Source organism: Manacus candei, unplaced genomic scaffold (assembly GCF_025592945.1).
Source record: "Manacus candei isolate 608988 ecotype Guabito, Panama unplaced genomic scaffold, ASM2559294v1 h1tg000060l, whole genome shotgun sequence".
NCBI lineage: Eukaryota > Metazoa > Chordata > Aves > Passeriformes > Pipridae > Manacus > Manacus candei.
The window spans coordinates 4349827-4365747 of NW_026138108.1; the positions used below are offsets into that span (position 1 = coordinate 4349827).

Here is a 15921-nt window from a genome sequence, read left to right on the forward strand (position 1 = left end):
CCCCCCTAGGATTCCAGATAAACAAACTCATCAGGGCTGAAAGCATGTCAGGAGCTCTGAGTGACCCAGAGGACTAATTATGGGGCCAAAGGGGAAGAGGTGAGGGCAGAAAGTTCAGTCATCCAAATGCATCCCACTGTGCTGGCTCAGTGACATTACAGCCTCAGCTACAGCCCTCACAGGCACCACTTAGTCAACCAGTGCCTTCACCTTGGTGGAAATCGCATTTCTTCCATCTATGACTTGTTTGTACCCTCCATGCCCTGCTCTCAGCATGGTGCTGAGGGCTGAACCCACAACTGTGTGGGCTTACCCTGCAGCAGGGATAAACACCACAAAGACCCTGGTGCCTGAGTGTTTTCTCAGGGGCTGCATGAACAAAATATCCTGGTAATCTCTGCTAGTCTGTCCCAGAGTTTTGTAGCAAGTGAGAGTCAGCCATGCCAGGTACTTGTGGGGAGCATCTCCTCCACATCTTGGCTGTTGTCCCTAATGGATGGCCTGGGCAGCAATTAACAGGGAAAGCAGAGCAGAGAGAGGCAGCTCTGGCAGCACTTTGACTTTATGATGTACTTTTGCTTGGCATCAGCAAGATCTGAGGAATGTCTCTGGTGGGGGAAGGTTAACGCTGCTGGGCTGTAGATGAGGCAGTCTGGCCCTTGCTCAGAGCACCACCAAGTCTGCTGGATGGTGGCTGGATGGAGGCTCCTGCAGCCCAAGTGCATCGTCACAGCACTGTGCACAGGGGATGCCAGGGCAAAGCCAAAGCCAAGCCTTGAAGACAGGCTGAAGGGAGCAGCGTTCCTGCTCACCCCAAAACGATGGGCTGAGCCAGAGAGGATTGCTGCTGAGTGTCTCGGAGCTCCTGATGTTGAGGACTGTACATGTGTGTCACAGATGGCACATGGAATCTGTAAGGCCACTTGTCACTGACCTCTCTTGCTGATGAATAAGACAGGCTGGGGTGTGAAGAAGTTTTGGTGTGCAGAGCAGGATCTCCTAGAAGTGGACTGTAGCATCTTTTACAGCCACCTGCCCACAGCCTAACACTTGGTGGCTTGAGTTTGCCAGTGCTCCAAGTCAAATGGTCCTCAGTGGGTTCAGACTCGAACCACATGGTTCAGGTGGCACGTGGTTCAAGCAGGACACGTGGCACTTAGGAGCACACGGAGCCCTTCCCTTCTCAGTACCATGTGTGGCCTGGAAATGAGATGGAGCTGGACACTGTGAACACCAGAGCTGATATGTCCTTCCCAGCCAGGCTGCAGAAGGACATGTTGCTTGCAGAGACACTGAACCACCATTGCCTTGCTTTAATGCAGTAGTTTGTACCTATAGGGTGCAAAGGATTTCAAAGCTGAAGCACAGAGTGGGCACCTGCCTGTCCTCAAGTCACACAGCCTGATGGGGCCAAAGCCAGGCTGGGGACTCCTGGCCCTCTGTGGGCTGTTGCCTTGCCCTCCGGACTTCTATCCTGCATCAGTCCAGGATGTTAGAAGCCGTTTGCCTTTATTCCTCTTTCCTCCTCCTCCTTCTTCTCCTCCTCCTTCTCTGTGTACCAAACACCTGCAGCGGTGTTTCTGCAAGCTTGCAGAAAGGGGTTTATCCAGCATCGAGTATCATCTCGAGCTCTCCTGAAGGATAAGAAACGAGGGTAAACTTCCTTTCCTATGTCCTGATGTTGCGCAGACAGAACTGCCATGGGTTTTAGGCTCCCGAGGCGCCGGGAGCTGCCAGTAGAGGCTGCTCTCTCGCCTCGATGCGGGCCGGGGCTGCGGGGCTCTGCAGGGCCAGCCAGCTCACTGCACTTCCTGATGGCACATGTCAGGGACTTCCCTCCAGTCCGGCTCAGAGCCCATCTCTGCGGCAGGTGACAGGGAAACGCATCCCACAAAGCTCTGGTTTGAGCCACTGATGCCCCCGTTGCCTCCTCCAGCATGGACTGGCTTTGCTGTGTCCCCAACTGCCAAGGTTGCCACCCACTGCTTGGCAGCCTTTGGCTGTGTGATGGATGTTGTGGGGTGGCAGTGGGGTCTGTGAGACAGGACCAAATGAGGCAGGTTGGTCCTGCTCTCCTACATCATGATGCCCAGCCCGATGGCCCCAGGGGTCGTTATTGAAAGGAGGTCAGGAGGAAGCACACAAATACGTGTTTACCAGGGCATGCAGGGCTTTCATTTCCAGCCCACAGGCCAATGTCCAGGCTCTTGCTTCTGTCCTGCACCCCTGGCTACTGTCAGCCTTAACTGAGCTTAATACAGCAGAGCTGGGGACACCATCTCTTCTGAGGCATGAGCCCCTTGGTCCGCTTTGCAGGGCTTTGTGGCAAGGCACTGGGAGCCCACTCATCCAGGATGGATGGAAAGGCCCCCCTGGGATTAGCAGTGCAGGATCAGACCCTCAGCATCTGTTATGTGAAGACCCAGGGCAGGGTGGTGAGAAGTGCCACAGGCACAGCCCAAATCCAGACCAGCTGCTCGCTTCCATGCAGAGTGGATCTATCTACACCCAACATGCAATTGTGCAAGACGCAAATCAGACTTGGCTTGGGATACCCCAAGTGTGCACAGAGGCTTCTCTCAGGTAGCCCTCCTGGTGCTGCTGAAGCTTAATGAAACATCTTGGAGTGGAGTACTGGGCTCCCTGATGACAGCAGGGTTGAAGAGTGATGCTACGAAGCAGCAGGTTGGAAAAGCTGGAAGAGAAGCCCAAAGAACAGCAAAAGCGGGAGACTTTGGGGCTGAAGTAGCAGTAGGAGAATAAAATGCCATTCTGACACGTCCTTCAACTTTGCTGCCAGCGCCACGCTTGCCATATCCCAAGCAACCATCCCCTCTGTGGCAAGGCAGGGGAGGAGCTGTGTCCTCTCCCAGCAGTGGCAGCGCTGTCATGGCAGTGCCTTGCAGACACAGATGTGCCCTGGTCAGGATGCAGCTCTGTTCCCAGCATGACTGGCTGTGACTCAGAGAATGCCTCAAGGGAGCAAACCAGATGAGGAAGATGCTGCCTTTTTGTTGTTTGGAAATGAAGCCTCTTTTTTACATGGAAGCCTGTTTTAATTTGCCAAGGCGCTTTGCAGACACTGCAGCACACACTGGACAGTGAGACACTGCAGAGAGGAAGGAGAGCTGCAATTAACGTGGGCTGGGGACAAGAAAGGAGCAGCTGGGTCATGCCGTGGGCATCTGAGGGGCCAGCTGGATTTGGGCACAGAATCAACACACATGGTTTCTGGAGGAGAGAATTTTTGTTTGCATGCTTACCCTGGTGCCATGAAATGCGATTTTAGGAGATATTGTTTTTTTACCCTGATCCTGCTGATGTAGCTCAAGGCAGTGAGTAGGAGCAATATGAGGGGCTGCCAGTGTGATCTATAGGGGTTGCAACATTTTGGGTCAGGGCACACATATTAAGTGGTAAATCCACAGCAGGGTAACTACCTCTCTTTGTGGATGGTGGCTTTATTAAAAAGAAATAAATAAAACATCTTTAAAGAAGAGACACAAACCCCATCCTTGGGGCAGTGCAGACAGATGAGTAATGGGGCCCTTTGAGTAAGTGCCTGCCTGGCCAGCTCTGAGTCACTGAGCAAACAGCACCAGCCTGGAGCCAGCAGCAGGGCTATTCTTAGCTGCTTTCCTGTCAGGAGATGCTGCTGAGGGAGAGGAGGAAGGTTAGGGGGTGTCAGTGGGTGAAAACATTTGTTTTCCACCTATAAAGACCCCAAAGCCAGCCTGAGGCTTGGTTGCAGTAACCCAGACTGGAGACAGCAAGTGTGAGGATGAGGAGGGTGACCACTGCTGTGCAGGGAACTCAGGCCAAGGTTCTCAGAGAGTTAAGGAAGGTAAAAGACACAGCTGGGGAGACAAGCGCTCCTCTGCTGTGCACATTGCCCAGAGGTACCTGGAGGTTCCCAGTCCTGGGGACACTGGACAGCACAGACTAAGCATCACCCTCACCTGTCCCCTAATGCATCCCCCCTTTCCACCTGCCCAGCAGGATACCATTTTGAGCTTCCAAGAACCACCTCCTCTGAGGCAGCCTGACATCCCTGCTGCAGATGGGGTTGCATCAGCAGGGAAGGGAGGTGGCAGAGGGTGTTGCAAAGGCCTGGACTCAGTTGTACTTTGGCTCCTTCTAAATAAAGCATCTCCAGTCATACTGGCTCAAGCTGCTGGCTCAGCCCAGAAGCCTGGAAAACTAAATGACATCATCTGGGTACCGCTGACAGACGGTATTTCCACTCAGACACAGAGTGCCTGGGTTTCAGCTGAGGAGTGTGACTAGGGAGAACTGAAGGTGTTATGGAACCCCCTAAAACTGCCCTTTCTTCCTGCAAAGGACCCAGGCAGGCAGTTCACCCACATTTTGGTCTCTGTTCTCACCCAGGACATCCTAAACTAGACCCTCTGCACCCCAGGAGGGACCCCAGCAGAATTTCAGCTCTCTAAGCCAGCCTTTCTCCAATGCCACATGGCTGAGACAAGCCCAGGGACCATCCCATCATCTTTCTGCCATGCTTCCAGTGGTGCTCTGGCCACAGCTGTGGGGGCTGCTCTCCCAGTGGCTGAAGGATGGTGAGATCTACATGACTGCAGGCTTGGGGCTGGATTTCCAGAAGAGGGGGTCGTGTGTGGGAATTTTGTGACTCACTGCATGAGCACACCAAACCAATACGCTCATAAGCCTTGTCAGCACCTAATGCCATGGACAGTGTTTGGACAATGCTCTCAGGTACATGGTGTGATTCTTAGGGTGTCCTGCATAGGGCCAGGAGTTGGACTTGATGATCCTGATGAGTCCCTTTCAACTCAGCATATTCTATAATTCTATGATCTCACCACCTTTTGAAGTGACATTGTGCAGGGGAAGGTAAGCTGTGATACAAAGCATCCGCATCTCTCTGGCATTCTGCAGGTGAGGACCTGCAAGAGGATCAAAATTACCCTGTCAGTTGTGGAATTATAGTCTGGTGGCATAGGAGAAGGTTTAGGGGGTAGGATTTCTCTCAAACACACTTGTTCAGCTCCAACTCTGCTTTCCTGGGTGGCCTTTGGCAAATAACCTGCCATCTTTGCTCCAGGTTTCCTATTTGTACAAAGTGGGACAAGAGGGATTATCCTCTGATTTCCAGAGCTCTCTGGACTTGACTAGAGCTGATCCCCATTTGCAAGGGTACATGGAAAAGGAAAAGTCAAGCCCAATAACAATAATTACTTTTCTCCCTCCCATGGGTGTTGTAAGGATTAGCTCATATTTAGCAAAACTCTCTGTAAGTGCTAAACATTATTAATGGTTTTGGATTGCTCCAGGAGTGAATGTGGCTTTCCAGGGAGTGACGGGGTTTTTCCCTTCACTGGCACGAAGCTGCAGTGAATTCATCACAGCCCAAGGTAAGCAGAATCCTATTTCTGTTAGGCTCAGAGTGTAGAGGAGTGTCTGCAGCACAAGCAGTCCTCACCTTGTTTTCCATCAGCGTTGGAGAGGTGAAGCTGACCCCTTCTTGCATTAATGCACAACCAACAGGTCTCTGGAGGAACATGCATCCCATGGAGAGTCCCTGAGTGTGGTGCCTTAGTAAGGACTCATCTCCTAGACATGCAATGAAGTGGGGTCAAGCTGGGAGGGGCCATGCCTGCAGCATTACCTGAAAACCACCCAGCAGCTGGGGCCAGAGACAAGGTCACAGCCCCAGCACGGCTCAGGGTACAGGTTTGAGTGTCCTGGCTCTAGTAGGGGCACATGGATGGGGGTCAATTCATGCCCCTGAGCGCCTTCAGGGTCCTAACACACAGCAACTCTGTGCACCAGGCGTGTTTATTCTCCTGCAAAGTGTGGAAAAGCAATGTACATCATCTAATGCCTCAAAGCCTGTGGGAGATGATAGATTCTCTTTTCTAGGCTCTGGTGCTGGAAAAAGATCCCATGTCTTCTCAGGAGAGGAAACTGGCTTATGACTGGCTCAGCCCCTGTCCGACTGCTCCAGCAAATGTCCCTCCTGGGGACCCCCAGCTCTCTGGGCAGGGGTGCAGGATGCCGAAGCTCATCCAGCTGCCAGACCCTGTCACCCTGCCTCTCCACCCTGAGGAGACGGGGCTGACTTTTTGTGACCCCTTCTCCCCGTGCTGACTCAGCCATGCCCCCACGGTGGGTGGCCGTAGCCTGGGGTGGGACAGCATGAAGGTAAAGGCAATATAGACTGGCAAGTTTTCAAAGAGGCCACAAGCTAAATAAATAGCCAGCAGCCTATTTCAGTGGCTGCTATATTTAGCTCAAGGAACATTTATTTATAGGCTTGGCAGCCATTCTGAGTCAATAAAAGCCAGAGAGCTGGAAAAAGGACGATTCTGGGTTTCTTGTTGCAGTAATGGTTTCTGCTGTGCAAACCACAAGGAGCAAGAGGAGAGGCAGCCTCAGCACTGGGGCAGGGGGAGGAGGCCGTGCCAGCTGCACACCCAGGGATGACTCTGCCAGGGGACAGAGCCTCTGCATACTTGTAGCCCCAGCCCCAGCTAAAAGCAGGCACCCTGCAGCTTTAACTGGGTTCCCTCCCACGTGGGTGCTACTGCCAGTCTCCTGGCCCAGAGGGCATTTCTCTCTAGAACACAAGGGGATTGAGTTGTGCCTGTGGAAGTAGCTGCCCAAGATGTCAGCTCTGGGGACTCAGCCGCAGCATCTTCTCCGGGGCAGCAGGTTTGGAAAAACTAAGCCAGGAGCACGTAAATGGGGAGGGAGATGGGAGCAGTGCTAATGTTTCTGTAATAAATAATTGTCCCTTCCCATGTCATGCATGGCAACAAGTAGTTGAGAGAGGAGGACATGCAAACAGCCTCTATGAAGCTGCCGATGGTGTCAGTCGCACAGGAGGCTGAAGCTTCACGCTGGGCAGTGTCATTTCTACTCCAGCAGCAGCTGATGGCAGTAGTTTCAAGAGGTTTTACAAAAGACTCAGCAATTGCAGCTGGATGAGGGGAGTGGATTTATAAAAGACCAGGGGATTTAGCCCAGCCTGTGGAAAGCAGCTGTGGGGATGGATGTCCCTTCTGCGTCTAAGTCAATAAGTGCTGAGGCTTTCTGGAGCCAGAACTGCAGGGAGCCTGCTCACACCTTCTCCTCCCTCCAAAGAAAACCTGCTGCAGGGGGGAGCGGGGAAGTGCCTCCACCAGCTTCCACTTGAGGACAGCCAAAATGGGGCTGCTGGTTGGCCAGGATGGCTCACTTGGCCATGGGGGGTTGGGGAATGTTTACACGGTTTAGCTGCAGTGCGCAGCAAACATGCAGCTACACGCTGCCATCGTGTCAGGAGGAAGGGGGGAACAGAACATAGCTGGGAAGAAAAATAATAACAATAATGGTAATAGTAGTAATAACAAGAATAATGTCAATGCAAACACTCCATGCCTTTGTGCTCTTTAGCTCAGCATTCCCTGATTCTGTACCATTCCCTACACTCATGTATACCCATCCAGAGCAGGACTTGGCCAGCCCTTTCCACTAGAATGGGGATGCTCTACAGCTTCAGAGACACAATGGACCCTCAGAAGTCCCTAGAGTGGCCGTTTGCAGTCTGAGAGCCCATGAATGCCCCAATTAATTTTTATGCCCCTACTCTCTCAGCCATGAGTCTTACTCCTGCTTTGAATTAGCCCAGCTGCAGCTTTCAGCTGCCGGGCCCTATACATAGATACAGGTCTGGCTGTGTCCAGGCCTGGCTCTGTGTCCAGCTCTCCACCAGCTCTGGCCCTCATCAGTGCAGCCAAAGGTCCATCTCCCTCCCCAGACCCCCAAAGAGGATTCTCCAGCCCCATCCTGAGAAAGTCTGACCCTCATAAACCAAGGCTGACACCAGCTGTTAAAACACCTATTTGGGTATTTATTACAACACGTTGTTCCAAAATACAAAAGAAAGGAAAAGAAAGTAGAGGGTAGAAAAGCACTGCTGTTTACAGCCTCTGGTAATAAATAAATAAAGACGAGGCAGGGGCAGGGTGTCTCCCCGGGTCCGATGCCGGTGCTGGCCGAATGGACAGCGAGGAAGGGAGCGTGGTGGGGCTGATGGCCAGACCCTCTCTTCCCTGCTTGGGAGTCCCCAAGTACACCCTGGTACACCAGGGTGCATGCAGACCCCTCTCTGTGTTGTGCTTGCTGAAGAAGGGTCTGATCCTGCAGGGATGAAGGTGGGAGAGGAGGCTCAGTTCCAGCACGGTCTGAACCTGCCTGCTCCCTCCCTGTCCACGGCTGCCCCAAAGGCAGGTGAGGTAGGAAGGGTGATGCTGGACCAGGACCCCAAGAGGGGTCTACCAGGGTCCCCTGAGAGAGGGGTGAGACCTGAGCTCTCTCCTCTCCATTGTGGTCTCAGAGCAACCTTGGAAATGTGTTCAGCACAGCGTGATGAGAAGGACCCCAACCCATGACAAAGCAAAGTCATGACAGAGACAAGAAACTGTGCCTGGGCCACTTGGAGAAGGCCAGAGTTAAACCCCACAAATTTAAATGACTCTTCATGGGGCTGGTGGAGTACAGAGAGTGTTTCGTACCACAGTGCAGACAGGGTTCCTCTTCCCTTCCCCTGGTGTCTCCTCCTCCACCTTACAGTCACCTGGAAACCTCTGGGTTGTACAAGGAGCACAGGCAATGGGTGCAAAAAACCATTTTGCAGACTCTGTCTGCTTACAACACCCCAATTTATCAGCGTTGGATAAAAGCCGTATCAAGTCCCACGTTGGGAGCCATCCCTTTTCTAAATCCCTCCAGGTACCAGAGGCCACTCACATGTCTCCCTGCTGCTCTGCCACTGAGCTTGCTCTAGCACTGGCCACATGTCCTCCCCAGGCTGTACTGTCCCTGGGCAGGGGAGCTGACTGGCACGAGGAGGACACTCAAGCCAAGAAAGCCCAGGACACTCGGCTAAAGCAGCGTGCCCAGGCTCAGCTGAGCAGGGCAGCTTTGCAGGTCACCTGTGATACCAGAGCAAGAAGCCCCTGTGGGTGAAAGTGCAGCCTGTAGGTGCAGCCAGCTGAAGAAGGTGAGATGACCCACAACCTGGAGGGAGCTGACTCCATGATCTGGATGCCTGGACAATGCCCCTTAAAGCTATTACAAAAGCTTTAAGCTTTTGCTATTTAATTTTCCGTGGTTTATGCCAGTAGGTTCCCGCCTCTTGCATCAACGAGCAGGCACCTGTATGGGGGAGAGGAGCTGCAGGAAGGGAAGGGAAGAGTTAAGAGAACAGATCTGCTCCAGGTTTGGGTGCCTTAATATCCTTAGGAAGCACCTTCCTCCAGCTCCTCTGACAAGGGTTTGCCTTTTGAGGCTTGGGGCAGTCAGGAGCTGTGCAGAGTGCAGCCACAGCTGGGCTGTGGGGAGCAGAGAGAAGGTGTGATGGGGCCTTGCTTTTATTCACAACAGAGAAACAAAGAGCAACATACAAAGAGTAAGAAGCAAAAAGGTACAGAATCATAACCATAATAATCATCATAATAATAATAATCATAAATACTCAAATCTATCATTCATAGATTGCAATGACAACACTGATAGCTTATTATCATTAGTATTAAGGATGGGAGGGTAAAGGGGACAGCAAAAGGGGATTCTGGGGGGCATTGTCTCCTAAGGGGCAGATGTAAAGGGGATGGATGTCCAAAGAAACAAGCAGACAAATAGAAGGGCTGGGAAAGCAGCGGGGGCTGGGGATGCTGCTGCTGCTGAGGCCAGGGACGAGCCTGCTCTGACCCAAGCCTCTGGCTCAGTGTTGCCAACCTAATCACTGCCCTCCTGCCAGCTTCTCTCAGCCCCTGCAAAAGGCAGCCGGGAAGGTGTCTGGGATGCTTAGCCCTGGGGATAGGCTGGAAGGAAAGGTGCAATGTCCTTTCTAGTCCTAAGGAGAGCTGTAGTTTGCTCAATCCTTCATGTCATGGAAAGCTCATCCACTCATTGCCTCTGCTGTTGGACACTCAACAGCTTTGTTGGTTCCTCCCTTGAAAGCAGCGACCTTTCCTCTCCCCTGCTCGCACTTTGCCACTGTAGATCCCTACAAATGAATGCACTCTTATCAGACCAGCATGGAAAGGTGATGTTTGGTTCCACCGAGGCTTTGGGTTGGGTCATCTGGCTGTGAGAGCCTATAAAAAGACTTGGCTGACAGATGATGGGGAGGATTACCAGCCAGCACATCCATCCTCATGACAACTCACAGCTCTCTGATTCATGGACAAAGTGGTCTAAGACAGAGTTTGATCTAAAAAAATAATTTAAGTTAATTGCAAGCCACTCAGTGACCCTGATGGCTTTGGGTCAGCACTGGCAGGAGACACTCAGGCAGGGCTGCTCCAGCAAGGCTTATTTTCTGGATATAGATTTCAAATATTGTATATGTGAGGGCTTCTAGTGCACATGCCCAATGTAAAGGAGAGGGATAAATGCAAAGTACATCAAAATAAAGCTACAGAGGTGGATCATTAATGTCTATTGGCATTCATGATCTACTAATCTTAAAATATACTTATCTTTGTTCTGGTTTCAGAGGAGAGAGGAGTCTATAGTGCCTAACACCTCAAGCATGTCTGAGGAGCATCCAGGTGATGGCAGAGTGGAGATGACAAAAAGCAAACCACATATCTGCCTCCTTGCAGATATTCAGGGTATCATTTACAACATGCACCCTCTCCTTCCTGACTTGCTCCATCTGCTTTTTTGAGCTTGTAACACAGTGTCAGCTAACAGGATGAATCACCAGAGAGCTTGTCTCATGTCCCCACCTGGCTGTGCTGACCTGCTGTCCTCTTTCTATTAAATCCCTTGGGAAGACATTTAGCCCCCTCTGCATTGCTCAAAGCTACACCTAGCCAGCTCCTGCCAGCAACTTGCCTGACCTGAGCTCAGTTAGTCCATGCTGGCACCAACCCTGGAGGGCTACAGAATGGGCAGGAACTGAGTCCTATGGAGCAGAGATCAGCAGACAATGACCACTGGCATGCTGGGGAAGAGATGTTGTCACTGAGGCAGCAGAAGGGGAAGAGGGACCAGGAGGCAGGTGACACTAACACTATGCCCGGTGGGTGGGCTACCAGGAGGATGAAGCCTTTTAACCCTCCCTCCTTGGACTTGACATCAATGCCTACTTAGGAGACCCTGCTGCAAGAGGAGCTCCTGAAATAGCTGCCTGACTCATGGGATGGACCCAAATGCCTTTTGAAATATAAAAAGGGAGCCTAGAAAATAGTGTCATCACCCTTTCATAATCAGAAGGGAGCAATGTTCAGGTTGGCAACACTGAGCAGGTTTGAGGTGGTTGTTGGAGGCAAAGATGGGTGGTGGTAGGCTTTTGAGGACTGACTGAGATCTCTCACCCTCATCAAAAGTGATGTGGGGAGAGAGGCAGGTGGTCCTTGGCTCTCCAGCCACCCCCATCCCTCCCCACCACACCTCAGGGAACCAGGCAGGAGCATGTGGGGGTCCCCAGCATCTCACCAAACAGCTCCATGGAAAACCAGAAAAACCAAAGCCAGCCCGAAGAGAGTGAGGAGTCTCCAGGGAGACTTGCCTCAACTGCAAACACAGAGGTGGTTGAGGAAGCAATGAGCTGAAGTGAGCAGCCCCTCCTTGCATGATTGCAGCTTCTCACGCCTCTGCTTTGTGTTCAGTTTTAAACCTGAGATCATTTGGTTTTGTCACGGGTAGTTTGATTTAAAGATAGAAACGAATGACACGAGGAGGAACAAGGGAAAGGGAGAGAAACCATGTGGACCCAGAAAAGAAAACAAACCAACACTCCAAGGATGACACAGGACACAGACATGCACAAACACAGACCCCTGAGGTATTAGCTTTGCAAACTAGTGCGAGAAGGGAGAAAGCAAAGACAGCCACAGGGAAAGATGTGCTTTGCAGTGGAGGCAGCTCAGTGCCTCCAGCTTCAGAAAGCAGCTTCTCAGCAATCCTGACATTGGGGTTTGGGGGCAGGAGCCTGGCTTCCCACCAGATGGGAGGAAGCAGCCAACCACCTCTGAAAATAAGTCAGTTGTGCCCTGCCATGTGCTTGCAGAGCTTTGTGTCTGGACAGCATATCATCTGCTGGAAAGAGGGGAGCCAGCGTGGAGGGGAACAGGACCAGGGGAGCCCCAGCGCCTGTAAACACACCCCCCTTGAGTTTCTCAGATGTGAAACAAAGGATGCAGGAAAGCCTGAAAAACCAGTGCTTCCAAAGGGAAAGCAGTGCCCGTGGCTCCCAAGCAAGGTGGCTGAGGTGAGGGGGAGCTGAGGGGCTGGAGCACGCAGGCAACACACCTCCCAACAAGAAATCCCAACTACCACTAGCCTCCCTGCCTCCACTGTGGCACCTTCCAATGCCTTCCCCAGGCAGCTGGAAATGACACCTTGCAGCCTTCTATCCATTTCAGGTGACTCCCTCCTCGCCCACTCCAGTGAGGATGGGCAGCCCAAGGGAGGGGAGGGGAGCGAGGCATGGCTGGGATGGAGTGACGACCAGGATGGGGACAATGTATGGGATGGGATGATGCCTAGGATGGCAGTAATAGATGGAGATGAGGAGAAGCAAACAGAGACCAAGGTCTGAAGAAGAGGCAGCAGCTTCCAGAAGAGTTTTCTGGCTCAGTTTGTGTTGTAAGAAGGTTGTATGGTCTGCTTGTTTACTTGTTCATTTCTAGAAAAAGTGTCCAAAAGAGTCTCCTGTCCCCTTGTTGGTGTGCCCAGAGGGAAGGGGGGAAATCTATGTCTTGGATATGAACTACAGAAGGAGCCACAGGCCTCGGATATTGCTTAGAAACTCGTATTTCAGATTTAAATACCATACACAGTAAAAATAGAGCTGAAAGTACCGCCCCACATTGTCTGCAAATCATTGCCAGAATGAACAGCTTCAATAAATTAAAAACAAAACAAAAAAATTGAAATATTATTTACGTATCAATAAAAATCGCAGTAAAACCATTTACCTTTTCTTTCGTGTGTGTGTTTTCGGGTTTTTTTTTCTTTATATTATATATAATATATATTTATATATGTATAGGGCTGCTTCAGTGCAGCATTTTTAGGATACTTAGCCAGAGAAACACAAGGGAGCATGCTTAGTGCACCAGGTCGCCAGGAAGGGGCAGTTGTGGTCCCCCCTCCAAATGCTGTGCCCCATCCCCACAGCCAAAATTGCCACCCCTGTCTCTTCCCACTTGAGTTTTATGCCCAAACTTTGAGTGCAGGTCTCTGAGGGCTGGGACCCCCTGCGGATGGGAGGGAAGGACCGAGGTGAGTGCAGAAGGGAGGGACGCTAAGCATCCGCCATTATGTTTCCCGACTTTGGAAAGACTCATCCACCTTTGCTTCGGTTTCAGCGCTTGCGCTCCCGAAAATGCACGCGCAAGTATAAATACACCCCCCACCCCACCACCCCCCTCCCCTGTCCCCCCAGCTTAAATATCCCCCCGCCCTGTCCCCAACCCATCTCTCCAGGTGCCCCAGGTGAGTGTCAGGACACCTCGATGATCTCCATGCTGCCTGAAAAGCTGGACTGTTTGCTGATTTTGCCCAGCTCTTCACGAGCCCTGCCCTCAGACATGGTCTCCTCGAATTCCATCTGGCAGCTCCTCCGCTTGAATTGCTTCTCAGCGCCGGCCTCCTCATGCCAGCTGTGCCGCCCGTCCCGCGGCTCGGCCCGTGCCTTGTCCCTCAGTCTGATCTCACAGCCGCCCGCCACCCCGCCGCAGCCGAACGGCGGCGGATACGGGCCAGTGCTGGGAAACAGGCTCCCGCCGCTGCCGCCGGCACCACCAGAGTCCTTGCCAAAGTACCAGCCAGCCTCGCCGGAGGGAGTGCTGGGGGACTCCAGGTGCACCCCACTCCAGGCAGCAGTGGCGGTGGTGGTGCCGGGTGTGGTGGGCGGCTGGCCGAGCCGTGGTGGCAGCCCGTCCTCAGCGCCGGGGCTCTTGCGTGTGGCGCAGGTCCCGCCAACGTTGAGGCTGAGCCCGTGGGCTGGCGAGCCCGCCGGGTGCCGGTGCTTCCGCCGCTGCCTCACCTTGGCCTCCAGCAGGAGCTCAGGCCCCGCTGGCCGGTCAGGGCTCTCTGCCCCTGGGGAGAAGGGGCTGAGACTGCCAGGGCCCGAGGGGCTGTCCAGCTTGCAGAGTTTGGGGGCTTCCCCGGGTCCAGGGGGTCCAGGGGGGTCCTGCCGCAGGCTGGGAGAGTAGGCAGACTTGATGTCCAGGGAGAAGGAGCGTTTCAGGCGGTTGGTGTCCTGGATGCGCTCGGAGGAGAGGTGCAAGCCATTGAGCCCCTGCTGCAGGGTGGTGGGCGACAGGACCTTTGGAGTCCCACCCTGCGACTCGGGGTCACTGTGGGGGGACACCGAGCTGGTGCTTCTCGGCATGTCCTCGGCCTTCTCTGAGGTAGGTGTTAGGGGATGCCGGCTGCCCTCAGCCACCTCTGCTGGGTCCTGCTGGGCATCCCCCTCGCCCCGGTCTCCCTTTGTCTTTAGGGCCTTCAGGAGCTTCAGGCTCCTTTCATACTCCAGGAGCTGGCCCAGGAAGTTGAAGTTGGGCGAGATGGACGGGCGACGGTCCTTAACAAACCTGCCGAGAAACACAGACAGCCCCAGTTGGTGCTTGGTCATTCAGTAGGTCACCCCTACTCTCTCAGCCTCTTTGGGGAGAAAAGGCACTGTCCAGAACCTTCTGACCAGACCCTCCAAAGAAAGAGGTCTTGGGGAACCATGGGGCCTCGGGATGCCCCAGGATCAGAGCTGGGACTGCCTCCCCACCCCCTTCTACCGCTCCCCACCATTCCTTGTTATGTGCACTTTATGAGAGGAGGTTTGGTTTGGTTTTTACTGGGACTCAGCCAAGGCAAGATGGAGGTTGAAGGAGCCCTGACCCTGTCCTTCTGGGCTCAGCCTGCTTTCCTTCCCTGGAGTGAAGCATACCGGCATAACCGCCCCTGCCCTCAGGGGAAAACTCACCTGTAAGCATCGTCTGATGACATACCCATGGTCTTCATGATGTAGGCAATGGCGATGGTGGCTGACCGGGAGATCCCAGCCAAGCAGTGCACAATCACCTGGCAGCTGGACACCTTGGCTTTGTCTGGAGTACAGTAGAGGAAACAGAGAACAGAGACGGTGAGCAAAGTGACTCTATCCTCCCTCCCCAACCCTCAGCTCCTTTGTATGAAAGGACAACGGTTGCTGGGAGGAAGACCATGGAGGACAGGATAACAGTTCAGGTTGTGAAGGCTGAGAACCAGAGGGTCTGCAACCCTTGTAAGAAAAGCTCACCAATGAATTCAATGGACTTGTCCAGCCAGGGAAGCAGCTTCTCACAGTAGTTGTCATTGACAGGAATGCGCATGAAGTGACTATCACAGATGAAGTCTGGCTTGGGACAGGAGTTGCTGGCGTTTAGGACATAGCTTATCCCGTTCTGCGTCATCAAATCCTGGTGGGAAACAAGCCATCAAGTGATCAGCTGAGTTCAGCCAGCACCAAGTGCTGAAGATCTGTCTTGCCATGCACACTCCCTGCCTTTTCCCATCCCAATATTTTCTCCTGTGGGTCTCCTACTGCTGCCTTGGCCTAGTTGATGATAATACAGCAGACACCAGCTGAGAAGGTTGTGTCTATCTAGATGACACAGGTTTGAACCTCAGCAGATCTTTATTTTGGTCCAAGTAAAAGTAAGCAAATACACCTGGAAGGGGGTTTCAGAGGGGAAAAACCAAGAACCCCAGTATGAGAGGAATAGGAAGATACAAGAATGGAAATTAGCAAAATCTCTGGCTGAAGGCTGTGAAAGTATCAGCTGAGGGAGAGAGAAGACATTCCACCAACAGAGTGGAGTTAATCATTGGTAGCACCCTACGTTAGCCAAAGTGGCCAGAAGATGCTCTATCCACAGGTAACAGAGCAAGGTCGGGTGC

General features: G+C 52.8%; 1 protein-coding gene across 6 annotated transcripts in view; it reads right to left on the reverse strand.

The window, feature by feature from the left end:
- Positions 1–7850: 7850 nt before the first annotated feature.
- The window catches only part of DUSP8 (dual specificity phosphatase 8), a 46536-nt gene continuing 38465 nt past the window's right edge, over positions 7851–15921 (reverse strand). For all 6 annotated transcript variants that reach the window (XM_051804070.1, XM_051804071.1, XM_051804072.1 and 3 more), the window contains 3 exons: positions 15281–15440; positions 14966–15089; positions 7851–14579 (listed from right to left, as the gene is read on the reverse strand). In XM_051804070.1, the coding sequence (XP_051660030.1) occupies positions 13484–14579; positions 14966–15089; positions 15281–15440 (1380 nt within the window). In that variant the 3' untranslated portion in view covers positions 7851–13483. The remainder of the gene's footprint in view (positions 14580–14965; positions 15090–15280; positions 15441–15921) is intronic.